The 22,842-nt window shown below is 37.8% G+C and overlaps 1 protein-coding gene across 2 annotated transcripts in view; it reads left to right on the forward strand.

Annotated features, from left to right (window-relative positions):
- LOC144015863 (polypeptide N-acetylgalactosaminyltransferase 18-like) overlaps nucleotides 1-22,795 on the forward strand; it is a 90,973-nt gene extending 68,178 nt beyond the window's left edge. Inside the window, exons 9-11 of one of the 2 annotated variants that reach the window (XM_077516270.1) lie at nucleotides 2,405-2,500; nucleotides 11,614-11,778; nucleotides 20,038-22,795. In XM_077516270.1, coding sequence (XP_077372396.1) covers nucleotides 2,405-2,500; nucleotides 11,614-11,778; nucleotides 20,038-20,184 — 408 coding nt within the window. In that variant the 3' untranslated portion in view covers nucleotides 20,185-22,795. The remainder of the gene's footprint in view (nucleotides 1-2,404; nucleotides 2,501-11,613; nucleotides 11,779-20,037) is intronic. The other variant, XM_077516271.1, reaches the window with a different exon arrangement.
- Nucleotides 22,796-22,842: the final 47 nt, after the last annotated feature.

Raw genomic sequence — 22,842 nt, forward strand, 5'->3', positions numbered from 1 at the left:
GTTGTGACCGTGATAATAGGAGATATTGTAAATTAGAAAAAAGAGCCCCCATATGGATTCTGAGAATTGTGATGAAATTATCTTCGACCTTGGAGAAATGTAGTACAGGGCTGGAATATAAGCGGTATTAAATCATTTTTTATGATCCTAAAAATTCGTTTGCTTTGGCGAGCTCTCTTTTATTTGCTCGTCTTCTACTGCCACTACTTGGTTTTTAGTTCAATATGGACTTTAGCCAGCTTCCATCCTAAACATTATTTTTGCTTATGTTAATGAGTGGTAGCCGAGACATTTGGCTCATTTCTATTCTGATCTCAACTTCTGAAAGGTCAGTCAAAAGGCAAATGACTTCAGCTTAATATTTTATGACAGCAGGAAATGTTTGAAATGCTACACTGTTTACATAACATTGAAATGTGTTTTTTTCCCCTGCTATTTAAGCAGTGTTTATGTGTCTTACAAAGTCAATAAACCCGATGAAATGCCATTGCCAATCATACGGCTTTATTAAATGCATCTCGTTTCAATTCATAGCCCAGTTTAATCAATGTCATCATCGTTTTACATTCACATTATTTTATGTTATGTATTTCTCTTCTTGTTTTCTGTACACATCATGTAAGAAAGTCTGTCACACATTTCACCTTAAAAAAAATCATAGTCCAGTTTTTCGACAATTTTAAGAATCCCATTTTTGGCTTTCATTTGTATTTTACAATGCACAGACTGCAGCTCCCACTTCATTTTCCTATCAACTACAACAAGTCTGAACATGCCATGTAACAAGATGGACTAGTTCATTGATGAGAAGAGAGCCAAGCAGTAGACAACAATCATGATCGATGATGTGTGGGTTGTTTTTTTTTGTGTGAATTAAGACTAAAACAATTGCACTGGGGAACACAATTTTTGTAGAGTTCAGTATGAGAGCTGTTGGTACGCATTTGTGTGGCAGAATACTGTTTGCCTTACTTCGCACTTTTGCTACATGTGCAGATTTATGCAATCAGCAAAACTAAATATTTAACTTGCTGAAGACATTAGCCTGACTGTGGAAAATTAGAGGACAGAATAAGTTTCTGAAATCGTTACTATGGAGATGTGGAGAGACAGAAACAGACACTTGCCAGTCACTAGCCTCCTCAACCAATTATTAAGGGATTGCACAATCTGAGGTGAGGTGAGTTTGCTTGTAGTCACGCACGCTTCTCTCACCCATGTATTTGAACAGGAAATACACAATTTCAACATTTTTGACTGTGACGTCTTAAAAAGCAAACCACTATAAAGCTAACTAAAAGATATATATATATATATATATATATATATATATATATATATATTTATTTATTTATTTTTTTTACTTTTTGTGATGCCGGTAAGACTCTGCGTCACCTGTCTGCATGTCCCTGCCATTCAGAAACCTGTTACAACTATCTACTTGTTGTTTAACTCATTCACTGCCTTTGACAAGTATACTTGTTAATTGTATTTTTTAGAGCGGGGCGAGATGGGGGAGAATCTGATTATTAGGGGTGTTAAAAAAAATCGATTCAGCGATATATCGCGATACTACATCGCGCGATTCTCGAATCGATTCAATAATCGGCAGAATCGATTTTTTTTTTTTTGATTTTTTTTTTTTTTTTTTTTTTTTGGATTTTTTTTTTTTAGGATTCACACCTTGAGCATGGAAGAATGTTATATGAACGGCACATTAAGCCTTAATATTTTTATTTTAATGCTGTTCAAACATGAAACAGATTACAACCTCTATAAGACTGAAATTTCAGATAAATAAATAATACATTTTCATATAAATCTTACACTCTACAAGCTTACTGATTAGTATTTTCTAAATATGAATGAAAAAAAATCGCAACAATCGACTTATAAATTCGTATCGGGATTAATCGGTATCGAATCGTGACCATTCGTATCGGGATTAATCGGTATCGAATCGAATCGTGACCTGTGAATCGTGATACGAATCGAATCGTCAGGTACTAGGCAATTCACACCCCTACTGATTATGCTCCACTGTAAATGTCAAACTTGGAAGCAACTTTACTGATGCCCAACCACCGGTAGATGACATCATTGCCCCATTTTATACGAAATTAACAGTTTCTGAATCCATGGGAGAAATGGCTGTATTTTGACAAACCTACATTTTTCTACTGTCAATTTTGAAAGCACAGGATGAGGCAAAAAGTCGGGAGTCTCTTCTGTCATTTGGTAGATTCGGTTCGTATATAATTATTGAACGTAATATCACGTCGGTATTGAAAATTTAGAATTTTCTAAAATGGCTGGCAGCGAATGAGTTTTTAATCATTGTTATGGACTTTTTTATTTTATTAATCTTAGCGATATCTTTTTTCTCTCCCTTTCAATTTCACAGTTGAAGAATAGTCTCAGAAATGACCTGTGTTTGGACCAAGGACCCGACACTGACAACATACCTATCATGTATCTCTGTCACGGTATGACAGCACAGGTTGGTGACCAGTCATTTCACTCGCTTTCCCTTCATTCTGTCAGTATAAACACGCCATAAGCAAAACATACAGTAGAAACTAATGGCTGGAATTTGTTTCATGTCTCTGTGCCGTGCTGGACGTTCCAGCGTACCGATGACATTTTCGTTGATATGTGTGGCTGAAATGCTAAATTGCTGAGTATGCCTGCTGTGACCACGTCTAAGTATTGACACAGGTAGTGTAATGTGATTTTGGTAAATGTAACCAGGGTGCAGCCAGACAGATTCTGGGCTCCGCATGGATGTCATCATATTTCAGTCATACCATTGTTGAAGTAATTTCATTGAATTATGCAATATTTATTTTTTAAACCATCCTTCTGGCTGCGGTACAGCTATGGAGTGCAAGTATACGGGGTGGCCACACTCTTCAAGTTCCCACTTCACAGATCTGTGATCTTCCTGGCTTCATAACTTTACATCATTTACAGCTTATACATGTGCTTTGTACGCTTCGACCTCCTGGATGGACTCCAATAAATCAAATTCTCCATTTGCTATGTCAAGGACTGTGCGCCTCTCGCACACCAATTTCAAAGGGAATGAGAGGAGCCTCTTCTATTTGGCGGTGTGTCAAGTTAGCCATGTACACACACAATGGTGCATGCGTCTGTGAAAATACTAAAACAGAGTCTAGTGCTGGTTACGCAGCACAACAACAATAAATAAAAATTTAAAACCGTGACAAAAGGTCGCCACGAGAACAAATAAGTGGTACTACTCACTCACAAACGGAGATGTGTTATGGTACGTGGGGTATGGATGGACCCAAAGGCGGAGAAACCAGGCAGGGAGAAAGGCGAATGAGACTAACTTTATTGACCGGAACCAAATAGATGACTGGACTGAACGTGGACAGACTGGCATGATGTGGACAGACTTGGCATGACTGAGCAGAACGTGGAGACTTGAGTAGATGTAGAACCTTGACCAGATGTTGAGAAATTTAACTCAACGAGACACTAACAAGGCACACCTGGGAAACAGCAGGCAGAAGGCACTAATTAGGTCACACATACTGGGAAGGGAAGACACATGCAGGTGGACGAGGTTAACTATGACGAGACAAAACCGGACAAAAGACAACATAAACACCCAAAACAAATCCCCCCCCCCCCCCCTGTTAAGGTTTCGGCGCGACCGGAGAGTGGATCCCAGAATCACAGAACACAAGAGGAGTAAGCGAGAGGTTTTATTCACCAAAACACGTGAATATGAACATAAAGCGCTGGACACAGCCAGGAAAAAGGTTAACAAAAAGTGCTTGCAAATTGCAAGGAGGGAAATCAACACAACACAAAAAGACCCGAAGGCTACAAACCGCAAACACAAGAAAGCAACAACTTACTATAGCTATGAAACACGGCACATAAAAGTGGGAACAAAAAGAGACGTAGCAAAACTTACGTAGATGAAAATCGAGAATCTTGGACAACAATAATTAGCGAAGGCGAAAAACAGTAGAAACACTAGACGATGGCTGTGAGCAGACGGCGCAACGACCCGACAGTGGCTGCAAGGACTCCCAGTCCTTATGAAGGCCTAATAGGTAATGCACTGCAGGTGTGGTGCAGGGGACACGCCCCTCTCATTAATCAGGCACTGTGAGACAAGGAAAACACACTGAGAGCCCAGCAACATGACACCCCCCCCCCCCCCCCCCCAAAACCGAAACATGACAAGATGGAGGTAGCCACACATGAAGAAAGATAACAATGGAGAATGTATTTACACAATACAAAAAATGAAATCCCAGAAGTTTTTAAAGTTACAAAACCCTTAAGTACATCTGGTACAATGACGAGAGCTGAAATAGAAACAAAACCACAGCAGTACTTAACAAACCTTAAAGTACTTCTGGAATGACAAGACTGGTAGTGACAGGAACAAAAATGTCAACCGATCACCCCCTCATTCTCTTTCAGCCTCTCTCTCCTACGTGAACCTTCCACAGTGCATAATTACACGGTTTTCATTTTCTTTAACCCCACATCTCTCGCACGTATGTACATTATATCATTTAGTCCCGTATGACCAACCCTGGGTCTCGTCATTATAACGTCCTCTATTCTATTCTTTTCCTTAATTATTTTCAACATTACTGATTTTTTATATTATATTACCTTGCTTTATTTTCCTTTCCCCATCTTTTTTTTGCCATATGTCACTTTTCCCCTAATGATGCTTTTACCCTCTCCTTTTTCCCAATGCGACAGTTAATATTCGTTCCAAGTGCTCTTTTTGCTAGAGCATCTGCCACCTCATTTCCCTTCAACCCCCGTATGTTGGGGGACACCCAGCAAAATTGCTTCTCAATGCCATCCCTATGAAACGTTTATATTTCAATGAACAAATCCTCCCTGATAATGTACATTGCTTGTGAACTCTCCATCATAGAAATTGAATCTGTACATGCCACCACCCCATCCGGTCTATTCTTCTCCACCCATTGTAGACAAATAATTGCTGCCACAAATTCTGCTGTGTATGCTGACAAATGATCTGATAGACGTGTTGACATTCTAACCCGATATTTTGGAATAAACACCCCTACACCCACATTCCCCTTTGCATTCTTCGGACCCTTAGCGTCAATTAAAATACGAATTGTACTCGTTTGTTTTCAACCCCATGTCACTCATTCTACCTCCTTTCCCCAAACATTTTGTATTTATATCTATATTTGCCTCTGGATACATCCATGGAGGAATTTTGCTAACAGGACCGTATTCGGAGTACTCTTTAAAACTAACAGTTTTAGTACAGTAAGTGAAGTACTCCATTTACCAAATGGAAGTCGTCTAAGCCAATGACAAGTTCTTGTATTGTAGTAGAAACTCCCAATTCAATGATCTGAATCTCCAATAACAGTTTTTTCTGCGGTTCACATCGCCTGCACTCCATAGCTCTCTCGGGTCCCCCGTTGTCATCTGCTCATCTAGATTAACCTCTTCATTATGTGGAATCAATTTTACGGCTGGTGTGTATGCGCTCGTTTTGTCTTCTCACGACGTGGCAGATGGGCTGTGGGATGTGCCAATTATAAGCTGTTCCGCTGGCATCGCCTACTGTCGTAAAAAGCTCGCTGGAGCCCCCACACTATCATCATTTTCATATCTAGGTGGGTGTCAGAATTTGTCTTTGAACTGAAAAGCACAGCTGCACCTCGAAATCTTTATTGGATTATATCATTAAGTGGAATGTTGTCATAAAGCATCAAATGCAACCATGCAGAGATGTTTTGTGTTTTCTACAAGAAAACTGTTTGTTTCTAAATATATCTGTGGTACTCATGAAAATGAAGAGTAAAAAAAAAAAAAGGAAAAAAAAAGAGGCACTTTGGCAGCCCACTTGTGTTGTGAACAAGGCCAGGCCACTAAGCCACCTTCCTTATTTATGGTTCCTGCCTGCAGGGATGTTTTCAGTCAGTTTTGCCTTTGGAAGTTTACATTGCATTGTGCGTACTGTGAATGGACAGTGGAGGGATAGAATCACAATCTGCCAAACAAACATAATGTGGTTGGAGTGACCCATAAAGTTATTTTCTTCACTTAATTATAAAGTCAACTTTCTCTATACAACACATCCTTCTAGAGGTATGCGATATGCACACAATTTTATTTCCCAATACAGGTATTTTTAATATTCTGATAACAATATAGTGTATAACCTTATCATTATTAAAATGCATGAAATAACTGGTAAATTGATATTACTGCTAATATAATGTATAACATTATTATTAAAAATGCATGAAATAACTGGTAAGTTGATATTACTGATAACAATATATTGTATAAACTTATTATTAAAATTGCATGAAATAGCTGGTAAATTGATATTATATTGTTTCCATTTATTCATAAAATAGGCATATATATTTTGTATAGGACACAATAAAATTAATGAAAGATGCTAATAATACTACTAATAATAATAATAATATTCCATCCATCCATTTTCTTGACCGCTTATTCCTGACAAAGGTCGCGGGGGGTGCTGGAGCCTACCTCAGCTGGCTCTAGGCAGGAGGCGGGGTACACCCTGAACTGATTGCCAGCCAATCGCAGGGCACACAGAGGCGAACAACCATCCACGCTCACAAGCACACCTAGGGACAATTCGGAGCGCCCAATCAACCTGCCAAGCATGTCTTTGGAATGTGGGAGGAGACCGGAGTACCCGGAGAAGACCCACGCAGTCACGGGGAGAACATGCAAACTCCACCCAGGAAGGCCGGAGCCTGGACTCGAACCCGAGTCCTCAGAACTGGGAGGCGGACGTGCTAACCACTAATCCACCACCCAATAATATTATTATTATTATTAGTAGTAGTAGTAGTAGTAGTAGGAGTAGGAGTAGTATCTCCCAAAAAATCCAAGCGGCCAAATGTACAGTAAAGGTACATGTACAGTTGTAGTTGAGTAGTATCACATCAGTGAAATTATTGACATGGTGAATGTATTTTTTTCTATTTCTTATGTTTCTTTCCAATTCTATATATATTATATCAAGTTGTCAATTTTTTGGATTGGGTTTTGGTTTGTTGTTTTATTTTTTGCTTTTGCCATGGTTCTAGTTTTGAATGGGTTTTGTTTGAGTTTGTCATCATTTTCCTTTAAGTTTCTGTCATGATTTATTATGTTCTGCTTTCCTTGTGTGTCTCCCATTGTCTCGTCAAGCATTGTCCTGCCCACCTGTGTTTGCCTGACTTCCTCATTCCTCCACTTGTGTCTTGCCCAGTTGTGTCTCGTTGTGTCAATGAGTGTGTTTGTATTTAGTCTCTGGTCTCCCCTCTGTCTGTGTCGTTTCATTGTTGTTTTCTCTCTGTCATGCTGCCGGTTTTCTGTCTTGATCGTCTTGCATTACTTACCTTTTGGAGTTCACTTTTCTTTGGTTTAATTAAATCCCCTTTTTACTTCACCTCTGCCTCCTCACCCTGCTTCTCTGCATTTGGGTCCACAACCACACCTAAAACCTGGCATAAGTATTGTAGGATAGATAGATGGATGGATGGATAGATAGATAGATAGATAGATAGATAGATGGATGGATGGATAGGCAGTAATACCGAGATGCCAACACAATCAGTGTGTCTTTAAAGGCTTTCCTCTTCTTGTGCCAGTGAAAGCATACATGTGTCTGCTGAGATTTCTATCTGTTTAACACAACCCTGTGCTAATCCTCCTATTAGAGCTTTTAAGGAACCGTGACAGGAAAAGAGATAGCATTCTAAAGCCCTCTGTGGGCACTCTAGCACCAGTCTGCTGAAACATGTGTTGCTTATTGCTCTTATTTGTGTATGCTCAGAGAAACAAATGACATACTCAACACATTCAAATGGATGCACTCAAACACGCAGCTGTCTGAAATGTTGTCTTTGTCGGTGCTTTAAGGAGCAGCTTAAAAGCTTTTTGTGTGGCTCCTTCACGGCGTGATAATGGCTCCTTCCAGGAATGCCCTTTTCCTGCAAGACACTCATCAGTCCTATCAAAAACATGCGCACTCTCTCCTCTGAAATCACACAGAGGGTCGAAGCACTCAACCAGTGCTTATTGCACTGAGCAAGCCTGCTCCTTCGCCGTCTCTTGTGTTTCTCCTTGATCTCAGTTTTTGTGAGGATTGGATGTCAGCGCTCATCCTCCTTAGACTCATGTCAGGTTCCAGAGGATTTGTCACTGTTCTGTCAGGCTCAGGCAAATGTATGTCTGGGTGTAGGATTTGAAGTACTTGCGCTGTGTTTGATTTGCATCACTAGACCTTTAGAAGGCTTCAAAACTAGGCCAACCACTGAATTCATTAGTGTGTCCTTGTGTTTTTTCAGGTATGCAAATGTTTGCAACCAGGTTGTACATTTATTTCCCTGACCTCTCTTTTTTTTGTTTTTCTTATTCATGTTCTGCCTCCGGAAAATGTTCCTCTTGTTTTCCTCAGTTTTCCTGCTTCATTAGGCCAATTAACAGTAATGTGTTTTTCTGAGAACGCTGAAAGTTATGATACTAACTGTAACCTTGGCAAGTTTTTTATTTTTATTTTTTAATAAGAAAATCAAGTTATTTATAGAGCTCTACCTTGCTGATATTGGCTTCAGCATGACTTTTGTATAAAGGAATTCGAGGTGCTTAAATGCATAGATGCAGAACTACACATTTGCTCTTCGAAGTAATCCTTATGGAGTCTCATGCACTTTCCTAACCTTACCTGCCATGCTGTCATGCTGACACATCTCAAGCATACACACACATATTGATCTAATATACACAGACGCAAGACTGTGAATATGGTCATGAAAAAAGATGGAAATCAAGGACACTATTATAAGAATGGTCAATGTTCGTAGTAATATATTTTCTATACAGTGAAACATTCAATATCAAGCAGCAATTTGGAACTTAAAGAGATACTTCACTTATTTAGCCCATTATAGCAATAAAAAGTTAATATTTTGTCTATGATTAATTTGATACTTTCATTATTTTTCACATACAATTATACCTTTAAAAACACATTTTGCAACTTGCTGTCGACTGAAAATTACATCACAAGGGCTCAGGTAACCAATCGCAGCTCACCTGTTTTCTTGGTTTTGTCATGTGAGCTTGTAGCCCTTGTGATGTCATTTTCAGTCGACAGCAAGTTGCAAAATGTGTTTTTAAAGGTACTAATTGTACATGAAATATAATGAAAATAACAACTTTATTATAGGCAAAATATTAATGTTTGACTGCCAAAAATGGCTAAATAAGTAAAGTATCGCTTTAAACATTATTTTTAGGGGGAGAAAAAGAAATCTACATTGTGCATAACCTCAGGCAAGACGAAAGCTTCAGCTTACCTCAGCTGGTGTCGTGCCAACCCAAAGGTTGCTGTTTGATTTTCATTCCCCCGTGACCGTGACAAAGTATCTTTGAGCAGGATACTGAATCCTTTGTTGCTCCGCATGCTACATTCTCAGAGTAGTGTGGATGAGATCTTAACTTTCCCTTCATTCCGACATAGTCCATTCATCATTTGGTGAATGAGGTGACATTAAGAGCCTTGCTTCCCAAAAGGTTTAATAGCATTATAAGTGAGGACCATTTAACCTTTACCTCAGCTTAGAGAGCAAGGGATTTACTTCATTAACTCGAAGTCTTAACGTTTTTCTTTAAAGTCCCTGTAAAGTGAAAATAAAAACATCTTGTGACTTTGGAAGATGACAAAAGACACACATAAAATCGTTAAAAATCGAGGTGTTCTCTTCACGCTCGGAACTGAATGTGCTAAAACCACACCCACTCAATTATCAACTGTCAATCAAATACCACCAACTCCAGCATCTTTCTTACACCTAAGCATCTCAATTGTCAACGTGTTGAATTTAGAGTCATCACATGGCTTTCCGTGTACGAGCTAACAGACTCCTCGGAAACCACCATACTTTCTGCTAGTTATTTCCCAGCAATGGTTTACATTTCAGCATATTACAGTAGCCCGAATAAAAGACAATACATAATCCTTGGGAAAAACCACCGAGCTGTTTTGCAAATTTTGGCATCCAGGGAAGTTTCAAGATGTTGGCATACTGTAGCTAGCTAGCTAAGTGTATGTTAGAGTGGTGTAAATGGGTCAAACAATTATAACTACGTAACTCACTGGTTCCTAATAATGTATCTACTGATAAAACCCAAGGTGCTCAAGTCATTGTATAGTGGTGGAGTGATGACACATACGTGGTACTTGGGCTCCATTTTAGCTTTAGTTTTAAAGAAACAGTTTAACACTATATCTCTACAACTGAGTATTTCATCGTTACCATTCTTTGCATGTTTTCAGCGTAATCTTCAAACATATTTGCACTGCTTATTCTGTCCGGAGTCACTGGGAAGCTCTTGTAAATTTTAGCTAGTTTAACTTCAGCTCAATTTCAGTTGGCGACTAGTGACTACCCACTGAACATCCACCAATGTGCTGCAACAGAAAAACTGTGACCCCTTCCTGGTGTTATCGGGAAACACTGTTTTGAGGCCCGAAATATTGTGTGCTGTATTTTTTTAAACTATACATGATGTGAAGCGGATTGCTCTGATCACTGTAACTATATCATAATACAAAGACGGGAATCAGACAAGCATTAAGAAGAGAGTGTGGCTATTGGCAGTGATAGCACTAGTCATTTACTACACTGGTGCATTTCGATGACTGAGACTCTCCATGCTTCACTTTTTAGCTACAGGTACATATCACAGGCATTAGGCCGAAACCTCATTAAGTCATGGTGTTACTTTTAAAAATTATTGACCAACCTAAAATGCTGAAAATGTCTTTCTGTCTTTAATGATGTAATGTTAATGGTTGAACAAACATGCCGTTTTTGAGGGTCTCCTGGTAGGGTCACTAGTTTGAAGGTACCAGGTTTCGTCCTGACGCGAGCGATATGAGATTATTCATCTAGTCATGTATTATTGTAACACACAAAATAATGTATTGGTAGGGCTTGCCAGCGGCCTGTTAGATCTCACTTCGTATCCGGATACATTTATTGTTGTTGTTTGTTCTGTCTGTTTAGATAACTAATACAAATTCCGGAAAGGTCTAATCGTTATGTTGTCAGTTCAACTTAATTAATTAAGGGAATACTACTTAAGGCAGTTGTAACACATTATTACACAAATCACACTTTTTATGCAAAACAAATGAAAAGAAGTATCTGCCTGCTGATGAATGCGCGGACAGTCTTATGCCTTAGGAACACAATGAAATCACTTGAAATTTCAAAAAACAGTAATGTAGAAAAATGTGCATGTCACTCAGAGAGCAACCAGTTTATTATTAAAGAAAACTACTGACAGGCAGGCAAATATACCTTATTAAGACAGCAGCTCTAAAAAAGCCACAGATGAGCCGTAAGCAAGCAGGTATTTGAAGCTGCTGATATCCCTGGAGCCCAGAAAACCTCTCCAAGTAAGACCCTCCATATGCTTGTTGCATAGTGAACAAAGCTGTGTGTCTATTCCTGATCTCGCAAAGAAAAAAGAAAACATTTTTCAATTCTGCTGCTGTAATATGTTGTGTTTTCTGTTCCCGTGTAGAATGTGTATTACACCAGTTCCCAGCAACTTCACCTTGGAGTGTTGAGTCCAACCATTGATGATGACGACAACAAGTGTCTGGTGGATGTGAACAGCAAACCCCGACTGCTGGAATGCACCTACGCAGCCACCAAGCACATGAAGCTTACCTGGACTTTCACTCCGGTAAAGACTCATTTCATTTCATTTTCACATTTTTGTATTTAGCCAGAAAAAACCTGCCAGCGTAAACACCTTTTGAATAATAATTTGAATGATTTTAGGCATAGGTTTGCAAGCTAGCTGAGGTCCACGATTGTGTTATTTGAATTCTTTACACACTCCACCAGCCTCTAAAAGAGCGAAGGGGATTTTTAGTCAGGGCAACAATCAAAATGTCTGATCCAATAAGTTTGAGGCAGGTCAAGTCAACGCTCAGTTGAACAGGCTGTTTGATTTTGGGTGCGGTATCTGGAGCAACATTAAGTTTATTTATTCAAGGAATTTAATCAGAAAGGTAGGAAAGATAACAAAAAAATAGTTTTAATTGTTAACTTAGAACAGTGATAAAAGTAAAAGTAGTGCACACAATGTGTTTTTTTTGTTGTTTTTTTGTTATTTGTCATTTTCAGCTACTGTAATTGTGTAACTTGTAAGCAGATATTCTTTTGCAGTGACTGCATACTCTCATCTGTAACATTTTCCTAGTTGCGTTTCAGCCTACTGTCTGTCCTAAGAAGCGGTCATAATGTGACTGTTAAGTGTTTGAAGTGGATTTGGACAATGAAGTTCTGCAGAAATTTCTCCGTTTTAAATTCATTCCGATCAGGAACTGTACTGGATTTGTACTCCATCAAACTTATGACACTATTTCAAAATATGACAGATAGAAAGATGAGTGATGTTAACACGCAAAATGTGTGTGTTTGTATCTTCAGTTTTCCCCCATTTATGATTCTGAGCCTCCCACAGATGCCGAGTGCTCGTTTTCCTCTTTATTTGGGAACACTTGGAGACATCTGCCCTCCAATTAGCGTCAAGCAAAATCAACAATGTCACTTCATATTAATATACAAGCCGAATAGTTTAAACCCGTTGGGCTAATAGTCTGTTGGGCGTTAAGAATGCAATTAACAACAGTGAGCTGATTTTTCAATTCCTTGTAAGAGAAAAAAAAACGTTGAATGAATTTGTATAAAAAGTAAAAAAATATATATATATATATTATTATTTTACCTTTGTGACAAAATACTGTATGTAATATGTACTGTATGTGCTTTGGAAGAACAGTTCTGGAGTTAGAGCCATTGAGAATGAGAGAAGCTACAGTTTATGTTTAGTGAGCTTGGATACTGTCAGTTTTATGAGTGATGAAACTATTTGTGATTCCTTTTTCAGGGATGCAAATTGAGCCATGTGTGATCTACAATCTTTTTACACAATGGTATACGCTGCCTGGTAATATTTAAATCAAAATTGACTAAAATGGAAAATTATTATTGTTCTTATTATTGCACTAACCCAGTATACTTGAAGTGTTTTTGCTCTGGATGAGCACCGGTGTGAGAAAGAGCCAACATAGCGAAGGCCAAAGCCTTTCATGTGGAGCAGGCAGGAAGTGTTGGTGAATTATTAATATGTACATCTCTTACAATATGGAACTGAGCTCAACTTGACAGACCAGCCATCAATGGAGAGGAAGCAGAAGTTTGTATATTCTCATCAAAAATCTTTTGCTATAAAGGGGATTTACATTTGTTACGATATGGAGGGTTGAGGACCCAGGTGCGAGGAAGTAGGTGCAGTCAAAAAAAAAATGTAATTAAACAAAAACAAGGATCTGGCTAACAAACAAATACATCAGGAAACCATAATGAGTCAACGTGGACAGAAGGGAGACAAGAGACTAAATATACACACACTAATTGACACAATTAGACACAGCTGGGCAAGACACAAGTGGCAGAGGGTGCTAATTGGTTGACACATGAGGACGGGCAGGCAAACACAGGTGGACATGACAATGTTTGATAAGACTTGATGACACAAGGACAACAACGCAAAACACAGATCATGACTGAAACTAAGAAAAACACACGGGTAAACAAAACAAACAAAACCCAAACTAACCCTAAACCATGGCATAAGTAAAAATAAAAAACAACCAAAACCCAACTCCATACCGTGACAATATTAGCCTTTATTGGCATATGCCGCATTTGTTTTCCTTTTGTAAAAAAATAAAAATAAAAATAAAATTAAAATAAAAAAAATCAATAAAAAAAAAAAACAATAATTGTCAAACTAGAAAAATTTCCGCAGAAATTTTGGATGGGACTGCTGAGTCTTGCAAGGTGGAAAACCAAATGCACTGAACAGTTTGCCAAATGTTAGTGTACTTTACCCCTCAATCTGTCAGCAAGCTAGCATTAGCATGCTAAGCTAACTTAGCATTAGCATGCTAACATTAACATTTGCATGTTAACTTAGCATTAGCATGCTAAATTAGCAGTAGCATTAATATGTTAAGTTAGCATTAGTGTGCTAATTTAGCATTAGCATGCTAATGAAATCAACCATGACGTAAGTAAAAATAAAAAACAATCAAAACCCAACCCAAACCATGACAACATTAACCTTTATTGGCATATGCGCTGCCTTTGCGTTCATTTTCCTTTTGTAAAAAAAAATAATAGTAATTGTCAAATAAATTCTCACTGACCTTATCACCCGTTGCAGATGTTCCCAGCCTCTCAGTTTGCAGTTTTCTTTTCTTTTTTTAACATTGTAGACATTCCAAACTGAATCATAAGTTAAATACAAAATCTGTAATCATGATAGAGCACAAACAACAAAAAGTCAGATTTTTCCCATCACTTGTTCTGTTTTCATCGGGCAGATATGTTACTCTGTAGTTATGCCTTTTTACAATGACTTGATGACTGACCACGCAGCTGACAGATTGCCAGCCAGCTTTTTTTTTTTTTTTTTCTGGCTGACTGTCTGTCTGACCCTCTGATTAACTGGTGCGCCCGCCTTAATAGCAGGGAATCAATAGTGCATTCCAACTGTGCACTTTGCAGAATGACAGGTGGGCTCACTGAATTGAGGACAAAGGTCTGGACAAATGCCAAGTGTGTGTGTGCGCGCGTTTATAATATCCAAGCATTTTTGTGTGCGTCTGTGTGTGTGTGTGTGTTTTCTACCAAGAAGCAGGCTTGGCTGTGGTTTTATATTTTGAGTGACCCTTGGCTCTGTCTTTGAGTGAATGACTTTCTATCCCTATAATGTTTTGTCTGAATACTAAATGATAAGACTATTACAGCATTTCTAGGTTGAATGCCCGACAAATAAAATGATGCACCATTAACTATGTGGGATATCCACTGATCCATCATACAAGCCACTTTACGGGACTAAAATCAGCCATATACATATATATATATATATATATATATATATATATATATATATATATATATATATATATATATATATATATATATATATATATATATATATATATATATATATATATATATATATATATATGTATATATAGTATTAGTGCCATCAAGCGACAAGGTCAGTGGCCATTGTAGTCTGTGGTAAAAGCTCAGTAGACTAGATTGATTCTCTCTGCTTTCTCTGTGTATAAGTGTGTGGATTGTGAACATTTGAGTCTGCAAGCTATCCCACCTGCACAGGCCTTCAATCTGTTGCACTCCTTGCAAAGGACATGGGAATCAATAGCTTTTGCTGTTGTACTGATTTAGGGGCAACTTCTAAAAGCAGAGCTTTCCAAAGTCTGCCGCAAAGCTCAATTTTACAGGCCATATTCTAAATGTAACATTTGATAGAGCCTGCATTGAGCTTTTGCATATCTTCATTCTGTCTTAACACCTTTCAATTGTGTGGGAGGGATTATATGATGATATAACTGCTTCTTTAATCAATGTGGCTTTGTTCATTTTAAAACCAAATCTCACTTCTTAACCACTGATAAACACAGATAATTCAGATACAGCAGAAAATTGTGTCAATCTCATATTTAGGAAACTCTCTAATGATGCCGAGCAGTTTGACACCATTGCAAACTACAGCCACAATAACACACATGGTGTTAAATTATTACCACAAAACACTAAAAATGAGCATAATTGCGGTTTTTTAAAGGCAGACTCTTTCATGCAGCTCTTGTATTATAAAGCACTGCATTGTGCAATTGTCATTTTGTTATAGCTTGTGTGTGTAATAATTAGGAGTGTCAGATGATTACAAATTGTACTCGTAATTAATTACATGACTTTGTTAGCTCATGGCTAATCACACATTATATTATATACAAGTATATATATTTTGCACTGTTGAGCCTAACTGAATGAATAGTAATGTGGTTAGTGCGCTCGCCCTGTAAGCAGTAAGTACCTGGTTCCAGACCAGCTCAGGTTTGTTTGTTTTCCTCTCCTTCTTCTTTCCTCTCTCTCCTCTCCTCCCCTCCTCCTCCACGATTTCTTGGACAAGGAGCCATTTTGTTTCAAATGTTTATTGAAGAATTGGCTTGCGTCAAGTTGCGTGGCCATTCAGAGGAGTGCTTAAAACGCAGAACTACAACTGCAGACTGTAGTCAGGTTGCTGGGGGTGTGGCAATCACATGGGGAGAGGCAGGGTTTTACTGAACCAGGCGTTTTACTACTTCATTAGAAAAATAACAGCAAAACACCTAATATTTCATTAAAAAAATGACATCGCTATGGTGTCAAATGTACGATTTAATTTAATCATTATATGCCTATAGTTAACTGTTGGAAGGGCTTAAAATACTGTGATGTAATCCCTTTAACATAAAAGTCGTGGAAAAAATGCTAAACTAGTAGAAATATGGCTTCATCTTTTAGTCATTGATACAAGAATTTTATAATAATTCATAAAATTGAGTTAAAATTAAAAAGATGAACTGTGCTGTAAAAAACAAGTGTGATGTTGATTTGTTTTGAGGTCATTTTCTACCACTAGATGGCAGAATTGCATTTGTAAGACGTGACAGCTCAGTGCATTTTTCTTTTCATATTAAGAGCTATCACATTTTTAACATGAAGTAATGTGAAATTATGCACATTTTTAAAATTGTAAAATACAACTTGACCCCACTCTCCACAAATATATGCATTATTATTAAATGTGTACTGCTAAATTTTGACGTGGACGTGTCTGCTCTGTTGCGATTGGAATTCCCCCAGTACAGGCTTTCCAAGTATGGGTTGGACATTAATCGCACGTTTAACTTTAAATTAACTTGAAATTAACGCACACATTTTGACACCCCTAGTACTAGTTGGCCTGTTGATAAACAATAGATGACGGATGCTGAAGTCACCAGCAGCCTCCAACTTTTCTGGATGCAACCGCAGACGGAACAAGTTTGGACACCCCTGTAATGTGGAACATATTGATTTCAAAGCGATGCTGAAGCACACGGGACGCTTGATGGTAATAGATTGAGTCTGCTCTCCTGCGAGATAGTAAACTCATTAAAACATGTTCCTGTTCCTGCACTCTCACCAAGGAACAACAGTGCCATGTTAATGCTGCAGGCTCTGTCATGTAGCAAACAAACAAGCATGTAGTCATGGTATCATCCACACAATTCACACTCATATTAAATTAGGGTGAAGCAAGTCTTTTATTCAACGTGGCATTGGTTTAAACAAGCTTAGAACGCAGACATATTTTTTGCATTCATGCTGCGTCTCTGCTTCTCCCAGTCCACATTAAGAATGATTTATTGGAAGCATCAGAGCAACAGCATTAGCAAACCTCTAATAAAATAAAGTAGTCAGTAGTGCATATTAAACAGCAACATTTGTAAAACTTGCACTTTCACTCTTCCAATAGATGTGGTAAAATGTGTTTACTGTTTTTCAAAGAAATACAGAATGTAAAGAGGGATTTTTTTTTTCCTGTTGTTGTCTGATGTATAATAAAAGAACACTAGGGTGCATAACAATAATTCATCCCCAAATGTTAAAAATAGAAATTTGTACTGTGGAAAGAAAACTGAGTTTCCTGTCAGTATCTTCACATGTGACAGGTACTGTAGCTATAATAATGCATTCTCACTATGTATATGGAGTCAAATGATGGAATCGTTTGAGGGGGTTGAAACAGTGTACAAATATAATCCTATTTTTTTCAAGGAATGGGAGGCATGGGCGGCATCACAAAATACTGATAATTTATTTGTTACTGATTTATCATGACGTTCATTTGCAGTTCTGTTTTTTATTTTTATTTTTTTTTTCCTTATAGGAATACAGACAGCAAACAACAGTTATATTAATATTTATTTCCAATTAATTTATGTCTTAAGATAAAGACAGGTGGTAATGCCATTGAATAAGTTCAGTAAATTACTACATTGATTATAGTAATAAGAAGATTAGATCATTTTATTAATAAGGGTTGAGAGTAAATAAGTTTCACTTCTTCCCCATTCCTTTTCTGTCATGACTAGGGTCATGCAAGGGTTATGCTTACTGTTATGACTAGGGTCATACAAGGGTTATGCTTATACTGTCATGTCTAGGGTTATGCAAGGGTTATGCTTACTGTTATGACTCGGATCATGCAAGGGTTATGCTTATACTGTCATGCAAGGGTTATGCTTACTGTTATGACTAGGGTCATACAAGGGTTATGCTTCTCCTGTCATGTCTAGGGTCATGCAAGGGTTATGCTTACTGTTATGTCTAGGGTCATGCAAGGGTTATGCTTACTGTCATGACTAGGGTTATGCCAGGGTTATGTTCGGGTCATGACCGTATGGTCAAGTGTCTGTTTTGAACCAATGTAACCAGCGTCTCGCTTAAACAGGTAAGATGCTATGTGGTGTCAGGAATCTTTAATATATTTCAACTGGTCAGAAGCTATGTGATGTCAGAAGCTATGTGATGTCAGGAATTTTTGTCGGCATGTAACTATGTGATGTCAGGAATCTTTCATCGCTTTAACAGGTCAACAGCCAATCAGATAATTCCATGTCAGTCCTGTTACGCACATGTCCAGCCACGACGAATCAGATCGATTCGCTGTCTATATAAGCCTGTCTGAGAAGTGTGTTTTTGTCGGATTACTTATGTTACCTCTGTTCCTCTGTGCAACTCTCGTTGTTTCTCGCCTCTCGATGTGAATAAATAGTTAAAATCTTATTTGTGTCTGCGCTTTGGGATCCAACCCCAGCACATAACTTTTTCGGATATGTGAAGTTGAATTATGTTTTATTTTTCAGGTTTTATTTTGCATGTGTTTCTTGTGTAAGTATTTTGACTAGGGGTGGTAAAAAAAAAATCGATTCGGCGATATATCGCGATACTACATCGCGCGATTCTCGAATCGATTCAATAATCGGCAGAATCGATTTTTTATTATTATTATTATTTTATTTATTTATTTATTTATTTTTAGGATTCGCACCTTGAGCATGGAAGAATGTTATATGAACGGAACATTAAGCCTTAATATTTTATTTTAATGCTGTTTAAACATGAAACAGATTACAACCTCTATAAGACTGAAATTTCAGATAAATAAATAATACATTTTCATATAAATCTTACACTCTACAAGCTTACTGATTAGTATTTTCTAAATTTGAATGAAAAAAAATCGCAACAATCGACTTAGAAATTCGTATCGGGATAAATCGGTATCGAATCGAATCGTGACCTGTGAATCGTGATACGAATCGAATCGTCAGGTACTAGGCAATTCACACCCCTAATTTTGACGTATATTATTGTACTTTTTTTTTATGGTACATATTTGAAATAAAAATTGTTAACTAACTAAAATAATTAATAAAAAAAATAATAATAAAATGTAAAAAATTTAAAAAAAATTTAAAAAAAAAAAAAAAAAAAGACCTGTGGCTTGTCAATTCCTGCATGCTGATGTATATGCCCAACTGGATTGGTCTGGAATGAATTTTAATCATTGTACTATGATAGAAATTTTAATTTTTGCATTTTTGCATGTAATATTGAAATATTATTTAGAAGGGTGGTTCGTGCTGCATTCTCTCTTGGGTCCCCATATGGCGTTTGCATGTTCTCCCTATGCTTCCAATTTTCTCACAATTTTTTTTTGCCATCTTTATTTGGTATCTGTGCATTTGCTGCCCACTTTTACTCGAAACAAAAATGTTTCATGCACACTACATTGCGCGTGTGTTAAATAAGGTAGACTTTAACTGTTTTTATCATCATCATCATCATCATTACGGCGGTTGGCCGAATTATTTCCTTGTAAGCAAAACAAATCCTTCAAAACTTTGAGCAGAATTCTCAAGCAGATTTTCCACCAAGTGAAAACAGCTGGTAGCAAAAGTGCCACATTCATTTTCATAATCTCTCATTTGCTCTTTTTCCTCTCAATCTCTCTGTCTAGGACGGAGCCATCCAGAACGCGGACTCTCAGCATTGTCTGGAGATGGTGGAAAACAGTCAGTCGCAGTTTAGCTTCCAGCTTGCCATTAAGGACTGCAGCGGACAAAAGTGGACCATTACTAATGTGTTGACTGTCCTGCCCCAGTGAACATTTTGTGACATCTTTATTGGGATGGGAAAAGTAAGACTTGATCAGCTGCTGCAAAACGAAAGGCAACAAAAACGCGAAGATGGACACCTACTAAGCTCTGCTTCATATTGGACGAAGAGTTGCGTTTGAAAAGAACTCTCCTGCTGATCTGAGCATGTCCAAAAACCTGCTTTGATCTGAGACATCATTTTAATGAGAACTGCAAAAGAAAATTCTTCAATCAGAAACATAATATCAGCTCCCTAATAACCATTTTATACCTGCAATGACTCGGGAGTAGACGCTCGCAGATGAATCATGCTCGCAGGACTTCCCGTTCTGCAGTTGGAGTGAGAAACACAATTTCTTATTCCAGGGAACAGACTCATAAAATCATGTAACCCCTCTGGTTATTACCGAAGCTGTGCTTGAAATAAAATTTGGGGTATCAGGCCGCAGTTGTGCCCCCACTATCAAATCATGAAACCAAATTCAATATGGATGGTTCCAATACGCTTTGGGGAAGAGGGCAACCTATTCTAATGAACAGTATGTGTCACATCTAATTTAGTTAACTGCCATTTTAATGTTTGATATTCACAAGTCTGCGATTGGTTGGCAACCAGTCCAGGGTGTCCCCAGCCTACTGCCCAAAGCCAGCTGAGATAGGCTCCAGCACCCCCTGCGTCCCTTGTGAGGAATAAGCTGTCTGGATGGATTGATTGATTGATTGATTGATTCACAAGTTCTATAGCCTTGTAGCAATATGCTCCAAAACAAACCTGTAACCTGGAAATAGATGAATTGATGACATGCCATTAGTAGTAATAGTACACAGACTCGGCAGTTTAGATCACAATACAGTATATAAAAACAAGAGTCCCAAGTGCCCCAAATATACGTGGGTTCATTACAGTACATTTCTTTTTGTCACATATACTACAAACTGCTGGTAAGGAAAGACTCTTCGGGCAGATGTTTTTTTTTTTTTGAGTAAGAAAGATTTTTAGTTACAGCATGCAACAACGTCTGCCTGAACAGTTTTGGGGTGCTCAGCTTTTCTACCTTCCAGCTCCTCAAGTGCTTTTACACGGGTGTCACCTCATTCACACGATGATTTATGGCTCAAGTAACAGCTCATTCATACACCGATGGTGAAAAAATGTCTGCGACAACAAAGAGCACTAGAAAAAGCCTCCATACTACTAAATGTCAGTCTAAATTAGACATCAATATAATATTGGAAAAAAGAAATCCCTGGCTAGACCAAAGCTGTTTTTAATGATGCTGTCAGTCACTGTACTTGTGTTAATAACCCTGTCATTACAGCTATAATGAAGTGTCATAAATATGTCAATGTCTGCTGTAATAACTCACCAGGTGTTAGATGATGTCACCGGAGTACAACAATATTCTGCTTCGCTTCTGGGCTCCTTCACTAATAAGGTCATCATTTCAAGACAAAAACCACATCATCCCAACTGGGCTATTTATGACGGATCTTGAACCTGCATCTCACAATGAGCAATTTTGCTCCTGACCTCCTGCATCTAAGCACGCATTGGAGCACGTCACAATCCGTCCCAATTTTCTTAACAGATTGTGTTCAGTGCTATTTTTATTACCATGTGTTGCTGTCCTAGTACATACACATGATATGGTGTAACGTGACCCGCAAGTGTTGATTACATATTTTGTGTACTACCTAACACCTTCAGAGGCACAAGTAGAATTGATCTATATTTTTTTCTATATGACTATATTTTTGACATTTGTGCACAGTAAATTCTGTAGCTTCTATTTAGAGTGGGACCAAATAGACTCAGTTTTAGAGTAGACTAATATTTAGACTTGGAAGAGAATAAAATAAAGAATTGGAGAAAAAAATAAAAGTCACTCAAGGTTTGAGGAAGAAACTCACGACCTTCAGCTTGGGAGAATGCCACACTACCACCTGAGCTACATATGTCCATTCTACTGTTTGCTTATCTCCAAGAGGAGATTGGTCTTGTGTCAAGCGATATATCAAAATACAGAAGGAGCAGAGTGGCTCAGGAAGTAGATCGGCTGTTTCCCAAGCTGAAGGTTGTGAGTTTGCTCCTTAACCCTTGAGTGACTTTTATGTATTTATTTTTTTTCTTCAATTCTTTATTTTACTCTCTTCCAAGTGTAACTATTTCTCAAAAACTGAGTCTCCGTGGTCCCACTCTAAAAAGAGTCAAATTTACTCTGCACAATTTACCGTGTTGATTTCTCAAAATTACTATGGCTAACTAGTTCTCCAAAGGCATTGTCGAAAATGAACTTCAAACTGACTGTTGTCTTATTCAGTCCAGTCTGGCACAGGTAACCTACTGATAAAATTGGTTTAAAACAAAAAAAAATAAAAAATAAAACTTTTTGTTATTTGACTGCAGCTGTGCACTTTTCCTCAGCTACTGTGTAGCATCCATTACCAAACTTGTTGAATCTTTTCCTTGTGACTCAGGTTTTATAACCTGGAATTTTTTGTAGTATATCAATTTTGGGAAGGCTGTTAATATTTCAAGATGTGAAAATGTTCAGGCTATTTTATTAATGTATCAAAACTAGATATTTATGAGAACTGTAAATAAAACGACACTGTACCAAAAGCAAAATTTGTTGTCTGTGTCAATACTTTAACTCATTGACTGC

This window comes from Festucalex cinctus, chromosome 3 (genome assembly GCF_051991245.1).
Source record: "Festucalex cinctus isolate MCC-2025b chromosome 3, RoL_Fcin_1.0, whole genome shotgun sequence".
NCBI classification, from domain to species: Eukaryota; Metazoa; Chordata; class Actinopteri; order Syngnathiformes; family Syngnathidae; genus Festucalex; species Festucalex cinctus.